Below are 16,601 nucleotides of genomic sequence, written 5' to 3'. Positions count from 1 at the left end.
GGAGCCTCCTGAGCCAAGGGGGTTGAGCAGAGCCTAGTCTTGAGCCAAGAGAGTGGGCGGAGTCTTCTGAGGAAAGGGAGTGGGCGGGGCTTGCTGAGCACAAGAGGAGGGCGGGGCCTCCTGAGCCAAGGGGATGGGCAGAGCCTAGTCTTGAGCCAAGGGAGTGGGCGGGGCTTGCTGAGCACAGGAGGAGGGCGGGGCCTCTTGAGCCAAGGGGATGGGTAGAGCCTAGTCTTGAGCCAAGGGAGTGGGCGGGGCTTGCTGAGCACAGGAGGAGGGCGGGGCCTCTTGAGCCAAGGGGATGGGTAGAGCCTAGTCTTGAGCCAAGGGAGTGGGCGGGGCTTGCTGAGCACAGGAGGAGGGCGGGGCCTCTTGAGCCAAGGGGAGGGGCAGAGCCTAGTCTTGAGCCAAGGGAGTGGGCGGAGTCTTCTGAGGAAGGAGTGGGCGGGGTTTCCCGAGCACAGGAGGCGGGCGGGGCCGCCTGAGCAAAGGCCCTCCCCGCCGTCCAATCCGAGCCTTCTTAGCTCCCGGCTGGCAGGGCGCGTGCGCGAGCGTTGTGGTGGCGAGGGCGGGGCGTTCCATTCCGCCTGGCGCGCGGTGCATGCCGGTGTCGCTCGCCTTCTCCCCTCAGACGCCGCCGCTGCCTGTGCTGCTGCTGCCGCTCCAACATGGCGTCGCGCTGCCAGCGGCCTGCCTGAGGGGAGGCGGCGGCGGAGCCTGGTGGTGGTGGTGGTGGTGTTGGGGAGCGGGGTGGAGCCAGCTGGCGGGGGAGGCGCGGGAGCGGAAAGCACGCCGCCTCCTCCGCGCCCCCTGCGCGCCGCCTCCCCCGGAGCCACTTTGCCTCGTCCGCGCTCCTCGGCGGCGGCGGCGGCGGCGGGGGCTCCTTCTCCTCCCCGCCATGGTGGGGGGCTGAGGAGGCCCGCCTCGGCGCTCGCCCGCCTCCTGCCGCTCCTCGACGCCCTCCCGCCCTTCCCGTCCTCGCCGTCTCCTCCGGGCCAAGGGCGGCGGCAGCAGGAGGCCCGCTCGGCGCCCCCCATCCAGGCCCCGCCGCCGCCGCCCCCTCCGCCGCCGCCGCCGCCGCTCTCCCCGCCGCCCCTCTCCGCCATGGGCTCCCCCGCCGGCCTGGCCGGCAACGCCGCCGCCTCCACCGCCGCCGCCGACTCGGCCCAGTGGCTCTCCGTCAAGGAGGAGACCATCTTCCTCCACGACGGCCTCATCCGCGTCACCGACCTGGCCGAGCTGCCCAGCGAGATCGTCGGCGGAGGAGGCGCCGAGAGCGCCGACGCCGAGCTCGAGGTGAGGCCAACAATGGCGGGTTTCTTTCCCTGACAGGAAAAGGAGTGAATTGTTTACTACCTTGTCATTGTCCCAAATGGATAAGGATGTGCGTGAGCTACAACTGACAACCCTGAGGAACATAAAGTTTGTCATGTTGGGCAAGTTTGCTCTGGATCAGGCCTGGGCCAACTTGGGCCCTCCCTCCAGGTGTTTTGGACTTCAACTCCCACCATTCCTAACAGCCGGTAGGCTGTTAGGAATGGTGGGAGTTGAAGTCCAAAACACCTGGAGGGAGGGCCCAAGTCTGATCTATTTATTATTATTAATATTTATTATTATTATTATTAACATTTATATCCCGCCCTTCTCATTCTGAAAGGGTAGGCTGTTAGGAATGGTGGGAGTTGAAGTCCAAAACACCTGGAGGGAGGGCCCAAGTCTGATCTATTTATTATTATTAATATTTATTATTATTATTATTAACATTTATATCCCGCCCTTCTCATTCTGAAAGGGTAGGCTGTTAGGAATGGTGGGAGTTGAAGTCCAAAACACCTGGAGGGAGGGCCCAAGTCTGATCTATTTATTATTATTAATATTTATTATTATTATTATTAACATTTATATCCCGCCCTTCTCATTCTGAAAGGGTAGGCTGTTAGGAATGGTGGGAGTTGAAGTCCAAAACACCTGGAGGGAGGGCCCAAGTCTGATCTATTTATTATTATTAATATTTATTATTATTATTATTAACATTTATATCCCGCCCTTCTCATTCTGAAAGGGTAGGCTGTTAGGAATGGTGGGAGTTGAAGTCCAAAACACCTGGAGGGAGGGCCCAAGTCTGATCTATTTATTATTATTAATATTTATTATTAACATTTATATCCCGCCCTTCTCTCTCCGAAAGGGTAGGCTGTTAGGAATTGTGGGAGTTGAAGTCCAAAACACCTGGAGGGAGAGCCCAAGTTGGCCCAGGCCTGATCTATTTGTTGTTATTAATATTATTATTAACATTTATATCCCGCCCTTCTCACCCCGAAAGGTTTACAAGTACAGTAGAGTCTCACTTATCCAAGCCTTGCTTATCCAAGCTTCTGGATTATCTAATGCATTTTTGTAGTCAAATGTTTTCAATGCAATGTGATATTTTGGTGCTAAATTCGTAAATACAGTAATTACAATAAATACAATAAATGCTGTAAATAAATTACTACATAGCATTACTGCGTATTGAACTACTTTTTCTGTCAAATTTGTTGTATAACGTGATGTTTTGGTGCTTAATTTGTAAAATCATAACCTAATTTGATGTCTAATAGGCTTTTCCTTAATCCCTCCTTATTATCCAACATATTCACTTATCCAACGTTCTGCCAGCCCGTTTAGCTTGGATAAGTGAGACTCTACTGTATTATTAGCAACATTTATATCCCACCCTTCTCACCCAGAAGGGGACTCAGGGCGGTTTACTAGTATATATACATACAGTAATCTACATGCATCATGGGTGGGGTTCAGTGTGTTCTCTGGTTCTATGATAAACTACAACTCTAGTGAGTCAGTCCCCTCCAAACCCCTCCAGTAGGTTGAGTTAGTCATGGGGGTTCTGTGTGTCAAGTTTGATCCATGTCCATCATTGTTGGAGGTCACAATTTCCCTGGTTATGGGTGAACTACAACTCCCAAAAAGGGAGGTCAGTTCCCCTCAAACGCCTCCAGTAATCACATTTCGGTATATCTCTGTGCCAAGTGTGGTCCAGATCCATCAGTGTTTGGGTTCTCCGGATGTAAGTGAACTACAACTCCCTCAAATCAAGGTGAACTTCCCTCAAAGATCTCCAGTATCTTTTGCTGGTCATGAGGGTTCTGTGTGCCAACTTTGGTCCAATTCCATCTTTTGTGGAGTTCAGATTGCAGGTGAACTAGACATCCCAGTACCCACAACTCCAAAACGTCCAGGCCAATTCTCCTCAAAACCCACCCGTATTAAAATGTGGGCATATCGGGTCTACATGCCAAATTTGGTCCGGATCCATCCTTGTTTGGGTTCATTCTGCACTCTGGATGTAGGGTCTGGATGTAGATCTCCAATATTTTTTGTTGGTCATGCGGGTTGTGTGTGCCAAGTGAGTTCCAGGTCCATCATTGGTGGAGTTCAGGTGAATTATACATCCCAGTCCCTACAACTCATAAATCATGGTGAATTCCTCCGAAATCTCTCTAGTATGTTCAGTTGCTGATCAGTTCCTCTGTTTGCTGTGTGCCATAGAAAAGAATAGGAAAGGGTTATGGGAGAGGTAGTGCAAGTACCTCACCAATGGAGAGTCAGAAACACTGAGATGTCTGTGGTGGAGGAAAAACAGAACATCTAGGATGAAATTGTCCTTGTATGACTTGGTGGCAGGTAGGATGGTGTTTGTGGAGGATACTGACAGGGCTCTTGGATATGTTTACGTCGCTCGCAATAACCTGCAATGTCATTGGACGTAGGGCCATTGGTGTCTCCTGCGTAGTGGGAGCTATAGTTGTTTGTGGAAGTGGGAGCTTGTCTCTATAAGTGAACACCCTGCCACATACATATTTCCACTTTTATTATGTGTATCGATTTATTTACCCTATATATACCCGCCTTTCTCTACCCTGAAGGAGACTCAAGGCAGCTTTCATATGGCAACTATTAGATGCCTTAAAACAATGTCAACAGTAAGCTTACAAATACAGTAGAGTCTCACTTATCCAACATAAACAGGCCGGCAGAACGTTGGATAAGTGAATATGTTGGATAATAAGGGATTAAGGAAAAGCCTATTAAACATCAAATTGGATTATGATTTTACGAATTAAGCACCAAAACATCATGTTATACAACAAATTGGACAGAAAAAGTAATTCAATAGGCAGTAATGCTATGTTGTAATTACTGTATTTACGAATTTAGCACCAAAATATAACGATATATTGAAAACATTGACTACAAAAATGCCTTGGATAATCCAGAACCTTGGGTAAGCGAGTCTTGAATAAGTGAGACTCTACTGTAGTTCAATACATGGTAATGTTACGTAGTAATTACTGTAGTTACGGAAATTAACACCAAAATATCACGATGTTTTGAAAACATTGACTACAAAATTCCTTGGATAATTCAGTTCGTTGGATAAGCGAGTCTTGAATAAGTGAGACTCTACTGTAGTTCAATACATGGTAATGTTACGTAGTAATTACTGTAGTTACAAATGTAGCACCAAAATATCACGATGTTTTGAAAACATTGACTACAAAAACATTGCCTACTAAAAGGCAGACAGTGTTGGATAATTCAGATCGTTGGATAAGTGAATGTTGGATAAGTAAGACTACTGTAAATTAAATTAAAATTGATACATATTAAGCATTTTAAAAACATGACATTCAACATTAAAATCACGCCATCCAATAATCATAGTCCAAGACTGTTTCGTCGTCATGATACATATTCCAAGTCTATTATTGCACTGAAAAGGCCTTCTCCCTCCTTCCCACCAGCCATACTTGAGACATCCAGTTCAGTGTGGATGTATTGGCCCTTCCAAGTAGCCGTAGAACTCAGAGTATCAAGGCATAAAATCTCACAAGATCTGCTTTGAACTAGGTGATCTGAGTCCACACTGCCATATATCCCAGTTCAAAGCAGATGTTGTGGGATTTCCTGGCTTGATATTCTGGGTTATAGGGCTGTGTGGAAGAGCCCATACATCCACATTGGACTGGAATATATGGCAGTTCCAGCTATCCCAGTTCAAAGCAGATCTTGTGGGATTTCCTGCCTTGATATTCTGGGTTTTATGGCTGTCTGGAAGGACACGGAGTCCACACTATCAGATCATCCAGTTCAAGGTGGATTTTATCCAGCTGTGTGGAACATAATGTACACCTCCTGAAACAAACAAAAAAGTATTTTCTGCTCAATGTCATGTGCAAAAAGTGTCATCTTTGTCATACGGCCATTCACGTTGCTGCCTGCTTCTTTCAAAACAAAAAGGTTGCAACACCAAAGCTTCCACCGAAGTAAAAAGAAAACCTTGGGGGCGGGGAGGGGGCGCATCTTTGCTGCTTTGGGCTTTGAACTGGAATATATGTCAGCGTGGACTCTTATAACCCAGGGCCCCCCCGCATAATAATAATAAATAATAAATTTAGTTTTGTATGCTGCCTCCATCTCCCCAGCTGAGGACGCGGGCGGCTCACGCGGGGAACAAGCCCAATATCACATAAAATCATAAAATAACAATTTAGACACCAGACAACTTAATTTACAAACAATTTAAACAAGTCATAGTTAAAATCGACATAGTTAAAATGTTAATCATCCAGGCATTAAAGGTCCAATATAGGATAACATCTGGGCGATAATCAAAACTGATTTAGGGAGTGTCTATTACAAATAGGACATACATCAAATAGATATCACAGATAGGGAAGCCGTAGAACCCAGAATATCAAGGCAGAAAATCCCACAATATAATAATATCATAATAGTAATAATGTATTTCTTAACTGCCTCTCTTCATGGCTCAAGGCAGGTTACAAAGCAAAATACATAAACACAGCCAAAACACTGCCAATGCACACACTAAAATGTACCTACATAAAAATTACATACCAAAACGTATCTCTATGAAATGCATATTAAAACGGACAAAATAGAGATTAAACAAAGGACATACATTAAAATTCATGTTTCTGTTTAAAGACTGTCTGCGTAGGCCTGCTGGAAGAGATAGGTCTTCACTTGTGTCTTAGGGCCCTTCCACACAGCCAGGCAGAAAATCCCACAAGGTCTGCTTTGAACTGGGTTATCTGAGTCCAAACTGCCATATATCCCAGTTCAAAGCAGATAATGTGGGATTTTATTCAGCTATGTGGAAGGGGCCTTAAATTTTGACCACTGGTTTAGCTGTGGGAACCTCAGCCTTAAGAAAGCTCAGAGCTGTAACTACGAAAGCCTAGAGCTGTAACTATGTATATTGTTGTTGTTTTAACTGTTTATTTTATAATGTTTTATACTTTTATCGATGTATTTGATTGTTGTTTACATGATTTTAATATGTTCTAAGCCGCTTTGGGTTCCAGGCAGGATAAAAGCGGGATATAACTATTTATTATTACAGTAGAGTCTCACTTATCCAAGCTTCACTTATCCAAGCTTCTGGACTATCCAAGCCATTTTTGTAGTTAATGTTTTCAATATATCGTGATATTGTGGTGCTAAATTCGTAAATACAGTAATTACAACATAACATTACTGCGTATTGAACTACTTTTTCTGTCAAATTTGTTTAACATGTTTTGGTGCTTAATTTGTAAAATCATAACCTAATTTGATGTTTAATAGACTTTTCCTTAATCCCTCCTTATTATCCAAGATATTTGCTTATCCAAGCTTCTGCTGGCCCGTTTAGCTTGGATAAGTGAGACTACTGTATTTGAAACACAAGTTGAGTCGACAACAGACACTCTGCTGGCTGTTGTATTGGATCACACATCGGACACTTCCCAAGTGCCTAGGACTGTGTGATGTATTATTATTGTTATTATTATTTATGTTGAACTCCACGGTTTCACATTGATGTGACTTTAGAGGCTGTGCAATAATGAATAGAATGTAGAGGAATGGGTGTGTTGTTTTGTGGTATGTGCTGGGGAAGGCATTTAATTGCGTTGTGCAATAGCACAATGACAGTAAAGCTTTTCTAGTTTATCATAGGCATCATAGAAATCCTCTGTGGATGAATAAGAGTCGTCATCCTACCTTCTCTTCCCTTTGGCCAAGTGGTCCACTAGGATTCTTTTAGAAGAGCAAAGCGGGATGTCAACAAATAGCATCATCGTGAAAGAAACCCAGATTTTGTGATATGAATTTCAGCATATCTATCTTGTTTACTGTGTAATAATAGAGAGGATTGGAAGAGATCCCTTGGGCCATTTAGTCAACCCACTTCTCCTTTGTGCACCAAAAGCACAAGCAAAGCACCCCTGACAGATGCCCACCCAGCCTCGATCTTAATAATAACAACAACAACAACTTGGGAAGTGTTTGACTTGTGATTTTGTGATACGAAATCCAGCATATATATCTCATTTGTTGTGTCATATTATGTCTTTGTGTCAATAATAATAATAATAATAAGGGTTGGAAGAGACCCCTTGGACCGTTTAGTCCAACCCCCTTCTGCCTTTGTGCTGTGCGGGCCGGATAAACAGCTTCGATGGGCCGCATGTGGCCCACGGGTCATAGTTTGGGGACCCCTAGTCTGGACTAAGATTTACGCATGAGGATCTTGGATGAATGGACTCAAATATATACATGTTTTTAAATTGTGTATTATATTACTGTATATGTAATCTGTACTGTTACTTTGATCTGTATAAGCTGTTAGTGTAGTTTTTGGGCATTGAATTTTGCCAATTTACGTAAGCCGCCTTGAGTCCCCTCGGGTGAGAAAGGCGGGGTAAAAATGCTGTAAATAAATAAATGCATGTGGACTATCATCACACCTTCTCTCCTCTTTGGTAAATTGGCTGTTGGTCAATAGAAATAGATGTTTACAAAAATGGTGAGGTTGGAATGGGAGAAAATTGAGGGGAGGTGTGAATATTAGGTGGATGCTTGTAGGTTAGATGTTTGTGAATGTTTGGATTAGATACCCCCAAATCGAGGCTTTGGGGAAATTGAAGATAACATTATTCAAAACAGATGGTAGCAAAGCGAAGAGGGTGTTCGGTTTTAAATAATTTGGAGGTGGAAGAATAAAAATGAGGGGAGTGGAAATAGGTAAGAGGAGTCATGGATGTTGGGTTTATCAATACGTTGGGGATGAAACAAAGCCAGAATAAGGCATTAGACAAGTTGGTGAGGGCACAAGGTGATGGGGTTTTGGGGCAGCTGGAGAGGCTGCGTTTATTGTGACATGCTTCGGGAAAAAGCGATGTTTTGCAGGCATGCCTTGGGGATATAAATGGAGGCGAGGAAACTGTAGCGTCCAGGGGAGAATCTCTAAGGAATGATGGAGGCTTTTGAGATTTCTTGTCAGAATGTCTCCTTCTGCCAGGAGCATAAGGAACTGGGAGAGGGAGTGTGGAAGAGGCCAGCAGACATTGGGAGAGGCACATGCGTGTTGTCGGCAGGTGTGTCAGCGCGCATATTTATTGAAACGAGGGCACAAAGGTGATTCAGCAGCAGGGAAGAAGCATGGGGGAGGTAGGGCAATGGCACGCCTTTGGAAGCATCTCTTGTCTCCCCGCAAGTTGGTGTTTACCTTGTAACGGGGTCAGTGGTGTTTTACCAGAAAAGCCGAGGAAGTTATTCTTTTCTGCCTCAGTTTCCCTGCTCCATCGTGCAAATGTGGGCAGCTGAGCCCCGACGGAGGGTGGTATACAGCAGCAGGATTGTGTGTTGTTTGCAAAATCGGAGGAGAGCCGCTGCCAGTCATTTCCGCAGGCATCTCTCTGGCTGCCTGCATGGCTTTCTGATGCGCCTCCCTCCTTCCCTCCCCCTGAGCACTTTGCCTCTCGGTGACACGGGTTCTTTGTCAGGAGCTGGGTGGCGTGAACTGAACAACCAGGCGCTGCATCCATGGCATCTTTTCGATCTCCTGCATTGGTTTAGGCGAGAGAGGGTTTTGTTCTAGCAGGAAAGAAGGGGACATTTCTGTAGTTTGTGCCCTGGTGGGTTTACTTTGTTTCGCTTTGGGTCGTGGACTGGACACTGAAGGCCACTTCTACACAACACAAACGCTATACCAGCAGCGCAGAGACTGGCATCTGCTGTTTCTGGAAGAGAGAAGCGTGTAATGAGTCATTAGTCGTGTGGCCCAGAGTTAATTTTTTGGGTTATCAATACAACTGGCGAGCAGAAATGGAGCTGAGCCACTCAGTTTGCAAACTGAAAGCCTCCCAATAAACATTGCCATTATAATTTGTGCAGATGGATGACACTCCTTTGCCATCATTGCCCATAGTTCTGGGGGATACTTTTGTTTTATTTATTAGCGATATTTATATCCCGCCCTTCTCGCCCCGAAGGGGACTCAGGACGGCGTACAAGTTATATATACATACAATAAATTATATCAATATAGCACAGGGGTCCCCAAACTAAGGCCCGCGGGCCACATGCGGCCCATCAAAGCCATTTATCCGCTATTATCGCACTATTATTAGAAATATTATATGTAATATAAATATACAATTATAATAGTGTATTATTATTTCATTGTATTACATCACAATATTATCAATATTATATGTACAGTGGAGTCTCACTTATCCAACGTTCTGGACTGTCCAACACATTTTTGTAGTCAATGTTTTCAATACATCGTGATATTTTGGTGCTAAATTCGTAAATACAGTAATTACTACATAGCATTACTGCATATTGAATTACTTTTTCTTTCAAATTTGTTGTATAACATGATGTTTTGGTGCTTAATTTGTAAAATCATAACCTAATTTGATGTTTAATCTACTTTTCCTTAATCTCTCCTTATTATCCAACATATTCGCTTATCCAACGTCCTGCAGGCCCGTTTATGTTGGATAAGTGAGACTCTACTGTATGAGTATTATGTATTATTATATTGTTAAATTGATACAGGAGACATGTTGTACAGGCCATACAACTAGTATAAATCTTGCCAAAGCATCCAAAACGAAGCATGGGATCTTGTGGACATAGAAACTGCAATTGACAGGCTCCCTCTCCTGAAATGTGTTGCTCAGTGTACACAAACAGACATTCTGTATGCATAGCGGTATGAGCTCAGGTTCTGGATTGTGGCGAACAAATGCTTAAAATATTCTAGAAAACAGAGCAGAATGAACCATCTTGTTCCCAATGGGAGATGTCCACTCATGTGATTGCATTTGTGGCTGTCTGTTGAAGTAGCAAATGAATGTAACACAATTGAGACATAGAATCCCAAGCCACTTTTGAAACATATTAAGTAGGTATATGTTGCAAAATGTGGCTGTGTTGGTGGGAATGATAGACTGTAGCTTAAAAACTACCAAACCCATTCAGAACTCTTTGGAGCGGTTATTTTGCACTGCAAGCCATGTTGACATTTTGTCAACAATGGGTCTGGAGCATAGTAGGCTGGTGAACAAGGCAGTAAGCTGATATGATCAAATTGTATTTATTGTTGTGAAGTAGAGGGGGGGGGGGACTAAATTGGTGGCTGGTAATAAAAAATAGAAGCTATCTTTCCCCAAACCATCCTTATCCTTCTGGCAACACATCATGAATTGCATTGATTCTGAGCATAACATTCCCAGTCTGCTGTCAGTGGTGAAGAACGAGATCAAGGAACATATTGTGGGCTGTTTCCTTCTCTTCCTTTCTCGCTTTCATAATTTGTTAACCCCGGGCTTCAGGCTCTTTCCAGGACTGCCGTGGTTTACCAAATTAATGGTACGGCATGGTTAAGGTACATTATGGTAAGGAGAAAGAATTCATACCTGAAGGAACATGCAAATTTACAAGACAGAGGGCAGGAACCCGGCGGAGTCATAATTTTAGCCTTCAGATTTGCCCTGGCGTTGGAGACTTAGGATCTTTGACACAGAGGAGAGAAGAAGAGTTGATAGCTCTGCCTTAAGCAGAGTGATGGTTGGTCTCTTTTGGCTCAGATTCCATAATTCTGTGATGCAACAAGTTAAGTTACTGTTAGTTTAAACTGTTGAAGTAGTCAACAGCAGTCAGGTTACCCTGCGCACTTTCAGGACTCCTATATCAGGAGAAAGATCAGATAAAAATGAAGCATGTATTAAATCAATGTGTTACTTGGGTTGCTGCGAGTTTTCCGGGCTGTATGGCCATGTTTCAGAAGTGGTTCAAAACGGGAAGGCTCTGGTGCTTTGTTTCTAAAGTATAAGTAGTGAAAATTTCGTTACTATAACAAAGCGAATGAATTTTTTTTTTTACTATTTCATTCCATTCTATGTGCATAATTAAATGTCTATAATTGGGGAAACTTTAGGGGCTCCCATCTCCCTCATTTCCAAAGCTATTGGGGTGAAACTTGCTACAAAGGTAGAACACATTGACCATGGTTAGCCCACCATTGCTGGGCCTGGGATCTTGCTAGCGCCCCAGGGAAATGGCTCTGGCCCTTGAACGGCATCCAGAATGGCTTCGATCTCAGGGAAAAGCTTCCCCTTGAATGAAATGCGGACACGCACCTTCCTTCAATAATTATAATAGAAAAAGATGTTGAGAAGGTCAGTTCTGCATCTGGGAACAATTGCTACCTCGCTGTAAGGATTGTTATCTTACTCTTGGCATGAATATGCTTTGTCATATGGAGAGCATGGTGAAGGAATGAGGAAAGGAAGTTCCCCTCTTCTCGATCTTTGTTAGCTATCTCATGATGGATCTCGATGTGCATTATCATTCCTGGGGAGTTGCAATTCCGGCTTCCTGGGCTCGGTGCTAAAAATATGCCTCTTAGTAAATTGCTGCTCTTTCCAGGTGAGGCTGAGAGCAGACTTGAATTATGCAACTTGCCTTTGGTTTTAAAACATCTTAAAAAAGTGTGTCCCAGGGTGACTTCATGGGTGGGATGCTGATATGCCACTTCTGGAGCCTCTGGTGGCCTAGGGGATAAAAGCCTGTGACTTGAAGGTTGGGTTGCTGACCTGAAGCTCTGCCAGGTTCGAATCCCACCCGGGGAGAGCACGGATGAGCTCCCTCTATCAGCTCCAGCTCCATGCGGGGACATGAGAGAAGCCTCCCATAAGGATGGTAAAACATCAAAACTTCCCCTGGGCAACATCCTTGCAGATTGCCAATTCTCTCACTCCAGAAGCAACTCAGGTTGCTCCTGACACGAAAAAAAAAAGCCACTTCTGTGAAGCCTGGTTAATGTGTCGGATCGAAAGAAGAATATCTTGGGCTATTCTTTGGACTGTATTTTTTATTTATTTATTTTTATTTAATAGCGACATTTATATCCCACCCTTCTCACCCTGAAGGGGAGTCAGGGCGGCTTACATTACAAGTCATATGTACCCTGTTTCCCCAAAAATAAGACAGTGTCTTATATTAATTTTTGCTCCCAAAGATGCGCTAGGTCTTATTTTCTGGGGATGTCTTATTTTCAGGGAAACAGGGTACATACAATATATTATATTATTCGTATAGCACAATATAAGCATTATATATTGCTACATTGTGCTATAACACTGTATTGTAATATTATTAGTAATATTGCATGTAATATATAATATACCATTATCATAGTGTAATAATAATAATAATAATATGATGATGATGATGATGATGTGAAAGGACTTCCTTTCCATTTCCCCCCAAATTCTTCCTTGTTTCCCCCTCTTTTTTATGGCAAAGTGGGTCAGTGAAGCTTTTCTCTTTCCCGTGTAGCCTAAAGCTACATACAGTATATACCACTAATTGGGCTGTGTTTCAGTCACCAGGGAATCGCTTTACTTTGGACCACTTCTTGCAAAGCTAGCAACGGCTGCTTGGCTCATTTCAGGATGGATCCCAAACACTGCTTATTTAATGCACCAGGGCTTAAAGGTGCCCAACTGTTGCTCTAATTAAAATGTGAAATGGAATAGAAACTTGAGTTGCTGTGAGTTTTCCGGGCTGTATGGCCATGATCCAGAAGCACTCTCTCCTGATGTTTCTTCCACATCTATGGCAGGCATCCTCAGATGTTGCGAGGTCTATTGGAATCTAGGCAAGTGGGGTTTATATATCTCTGGAATGATGTCCAGGGTGGGAGAAAGAACTCTTGTCTTCCTGAGGCAAGTGTGACTCTTGCATGGAATAGCCTTCCAGCTTCAAAGCCTGGCTTCTTCCTGCCTGGGGGAATCCTTTGTAGGGCGGTGTTAGCCGGCCCTGATTGTTTCCTGTCTGGAATTACCCTGTTTTTTAAGTGTTGTTCTTTATTTACTGATGCACCTGATACTCTGGACACGGAGTATTATTTGAGAACACAGAAACGCTGGACCGTTCTAGCAACCACCATGTCAGACCACACAGAGAAGCCAATGAAATCCGCAAGCACAATTTCAACAGAAAGGAGGAAACCAGGAAAATGAACAAAATTGGGCTACCAGTGTTTTAAAAACTGTAAAATCAGGACAGTAAATAAAGAGCAACACTCAGAAAACAGGGGAATTCCAGACTCGAAACAATGAGGGCCAGCTAACACCTCCCAACAAAGGATTCCCCCAGGCAGGAAGCAAGGTTTGAAGCTGCAAGGCTATTCCATGCTAATCAAGGTGGCCAATGGCAACATTCACACTTGCTTCCAACAGACAAGAGTTCTTTCTCCCACCCTGGACATTATCCCACAGACATAGATATATACCGTATATACTTGAGTATAAGCCGACCCGAATATAAGCCAAGGCACCTAATTTTACCATAAAAAACTGGGAAAACATTGACTCGAGTATAAGCCGAGGGTGGGAAATTTCAGAAATAAAAATAGATATGAATAAAATTACATGAATTGAGGCATCCGGAGGTTAAATGTTTTTGAATATTTACATAAAGCTCAAATTGAAGATAAGACTGTCCAACTCTACTGTAGTAACAATAATAATAGAGTAAAATAATGTAATAATATCAATAAAAATAGAGAAAAATAATAAATGTACCATATATATTCGAGGGGCTTTTTCAGTCCTAAAAAAGGGCTGAAAAACTAGGCTTATACTCGAGTATATACAGTATATAACCCCACTTGCCTAGTTTCCAACAGGCCTCACAAGCTGAGGATGCCTGCCATAGATGTGGGCAAAACGTCAGGAGAGAATGCTTCTGGAACATGACCTTACAATCTGGAAAACTTACAGCGACCCAGTGGTTCCGGCCATGACAGCCTTCGACAACACATGGAATAGAAACTTAATAAATTTGCCGTCACGTTTTCCCATCAGGCGATAGCATTGATGGAGACTTTTGTTAAACTGAAATCTTGCATGTGGATAGGCTCTGCTTTACCATCTTTATATTTACAACGTGGCTTATAGATCTGTTGCCTACGGATGCCGTTGTTCACCGTTTTGCAGGCTGCTTCTTTTTTTAAATGGCTATAAAGTGCCACTCAAAGTCAGTAACACCCAAAGCCTAATGGCTTTTTTCCCCTTTTTAACAAAGCAGTTGTGAGTTCTGGACCCTGCGGAATCAATACTTGTCGTTCTTCCCTGGAAGGGTATGCCACCTGATGTTGTGCGGTTAATTATCCTTGAAATCAATTCTGGGTAATCCTATTTGGTTGCATTTTGAAATTTGTCCTTGAAGATGGTTTTAAAAATAGCCCCAAATGCCATTTAAAATGGTTTCACGGGGGAGAAAAAAATCCACGGTATTGCATGTCATGTAACCTCAAATGCAAAAAAGTAAAAAAGCAGAAGGGTTGTAAATTCAGGAATATTAGACACCCATTATGAGCGGGACTGTAGACTTCTTGACGCACCCAGATGGGGATTTGACTTTAACGGTGCCTTTGTGCGGCACAAATGTATCATAAACGCTTAAGCAAAGTGCTGTTGTCGGCATAAGTTCCATGCTCAGAAGACAGAGGCAACAGGGGAATCAACAGTCGGGGAAAAAAATCCTATTTTCAACTGTGAAGCAGTTAAGGCACAATGGTGAAGTCTATGAATGATATCTGGTTGTTAGCGGAAAATGAGTCTGTCTTTCCACTGGAGAGGTCAGAGTGGGATCTCGATGTTCAGTAAAGTGGATCTTCGGCAGCATCTGTTGCCATTGTTGTGTGCATTTGTGTGACGGAGCTCTTCCAGCAAAGGCTCTTAGCTGGAATGGTTTCTTCAAAAGGAGAAACCGGCTAATTAAACCGAAGCAAGAACTGCTGACGGCGGTTCTTTGGTATACTTCTTCCACTTATTTCTCCGTCTTTGAAGTCTCCGGAGGAAGAAAGGATGTGATATTATTTCTTCCTCTGGAGGGGACAAGGGATGAAAGATACCCCGAAGAGTCGACTCAAAAGGTAGCTTTAAACCTCGTAGAGCACAAAAAAGAGAAAGTCCTGTCGCCTGAGCTTGACTCGAGATCCCAACTACCGTATGTACTCGATTCAAATTTACCACAAAACAACCTGGGAAAACATTGACTCCAGTATAAGCCGAGGGCGGTAAATTTCAGAAATAAAAATAGATACCAATAAAATTACATTAATTGAGGCATCAGTAGGTTAAATGTTTTTTAATATTTACATCAAGCTCAAATGTAAGATAAGACTGTCCAACTTTGATCAAATCATTATTCTCATCTTCTTCCATGTAAATGTGCTTATGTATCCTTTTAATAGTAATAGAGTAAAATAATATATGTAATAATAATAATAAATGCAGGAAATTAATAAATGCTGTAATAAATAGAGTAAAATAATAAATGTATTAATAATAATAAAAGTCGATTAAAATAAATAATAATAATAGAGTAAAATAATAAATGTACCATATACAGTGTTCCCTCACTTATCGCAGGGGTTAGGTTCCAGGACCACCCGCAATAAGTGAAAATCCGAGAAGTTGGGATGCTATATTTATTTTAATATTTATGCATTATTTTAGTAGTTATACACTATTTTAAGTCTTTATCAACCTATCCTGTGTTGATAAATCGCCTCCTTCTCCTCCCGTTGCTGCTTGGGCTCCTTTTCTCTCCCTTTGGCTTCTCCTTCCTCCCTTCCTTAGGCTGTAAATTGTGATTTTTTATGATTTATAATAGTCTTTTAGAGTTTATTTTACGCAAAAAGTGCTGGTCATCTGCGAGAAGATGGAAGCGGAGAGCTGTGACATTAATGCCATTAACAAAATCCAAATTTAAAATTTACTATGGACAAGCCACTAGTTTCACTTACCCTTGCCCTCACTCAAACCTTACCTTAAGGGAATACTTAATTTTAATCTTTTTATTCTGTATTTGCACAACTACCTAGGAGTGGGTTGGTAGGCCTGTAGGCCGGGATGCTTTGTATCTATACATGGTTTTACTGTATGTATGGGTAAGTGTGTACGTTTTGTATGTTTCACGTGTTTTGATATGGTCAGAATTGACTCATCAATAAAGAGTTGTTGTTGTTACTGTACCTGGTTGTGATTCCCCAAGCTGTGCCAGTCAGCTTTCATATGATATTATTTCTAGCACCCATTTTTTGCTTGATATTCAAACAGTGCTTCTTATAAGTCAGAGCACGGACCAGGGAAACTCCCAGGTTTTTTGGTATGTTGCAAATCTCCAATGGGATTCCTTCCCAGGTAATCCTCAGAGCTCGA

The 16,601-nt window shown here is 43.1% G+C and overlaps 1 protein-coding gene across 5 annotated transcripts in view; it reads left to right on the top strand.

Moving 5' to 3' along the window:
• The first annotated feature begins 589 nt into the window (after positions 1-589).
• The window catches only part of hectd4 (HECT domain E3 ubiquitin protein ligase 4), a 113,805-nt gene continuing 97,793 nt past the window's right edge, over positions 590-16,601 (top strand). For all 5 annotated transcript variants that reach the window (XM_062958643.1, XM_062958641.1, XM_062958642.1 and 2 more), the window contains exon 1: positions 590-1,296. In XM_062958643.1, coding sequence (XP_062814713.1) covers positions 1,105-1,296 — 192 coding nt within the window. In that variant the 5' untranslated portion in view covers positions 590-1,104. The remainder of the gene's footprint in view (positions 1,297-16,601) is intronic.

The sequence above is a fragment of the Anolis carolinensis genome, chromosome X (assembly GCF_035594765.1).
Source record: "Anolis carolinensis isolate JA03-04 chromosome X, rAnoCar3.1.pri, whole genome shotgun sequence".
Taxonomy (NCBI): domain Eukaryota; kingdom Metazoa; phylum Chordata; class Lepidosauria; order Squamata; family Dactyloidae; genus Anolis; species Anolis carolinensis.
Note: the sequence above shows the minus strand (reverse complement) of the source record. Positions and strands in the feature narration are given on the sequence as shown.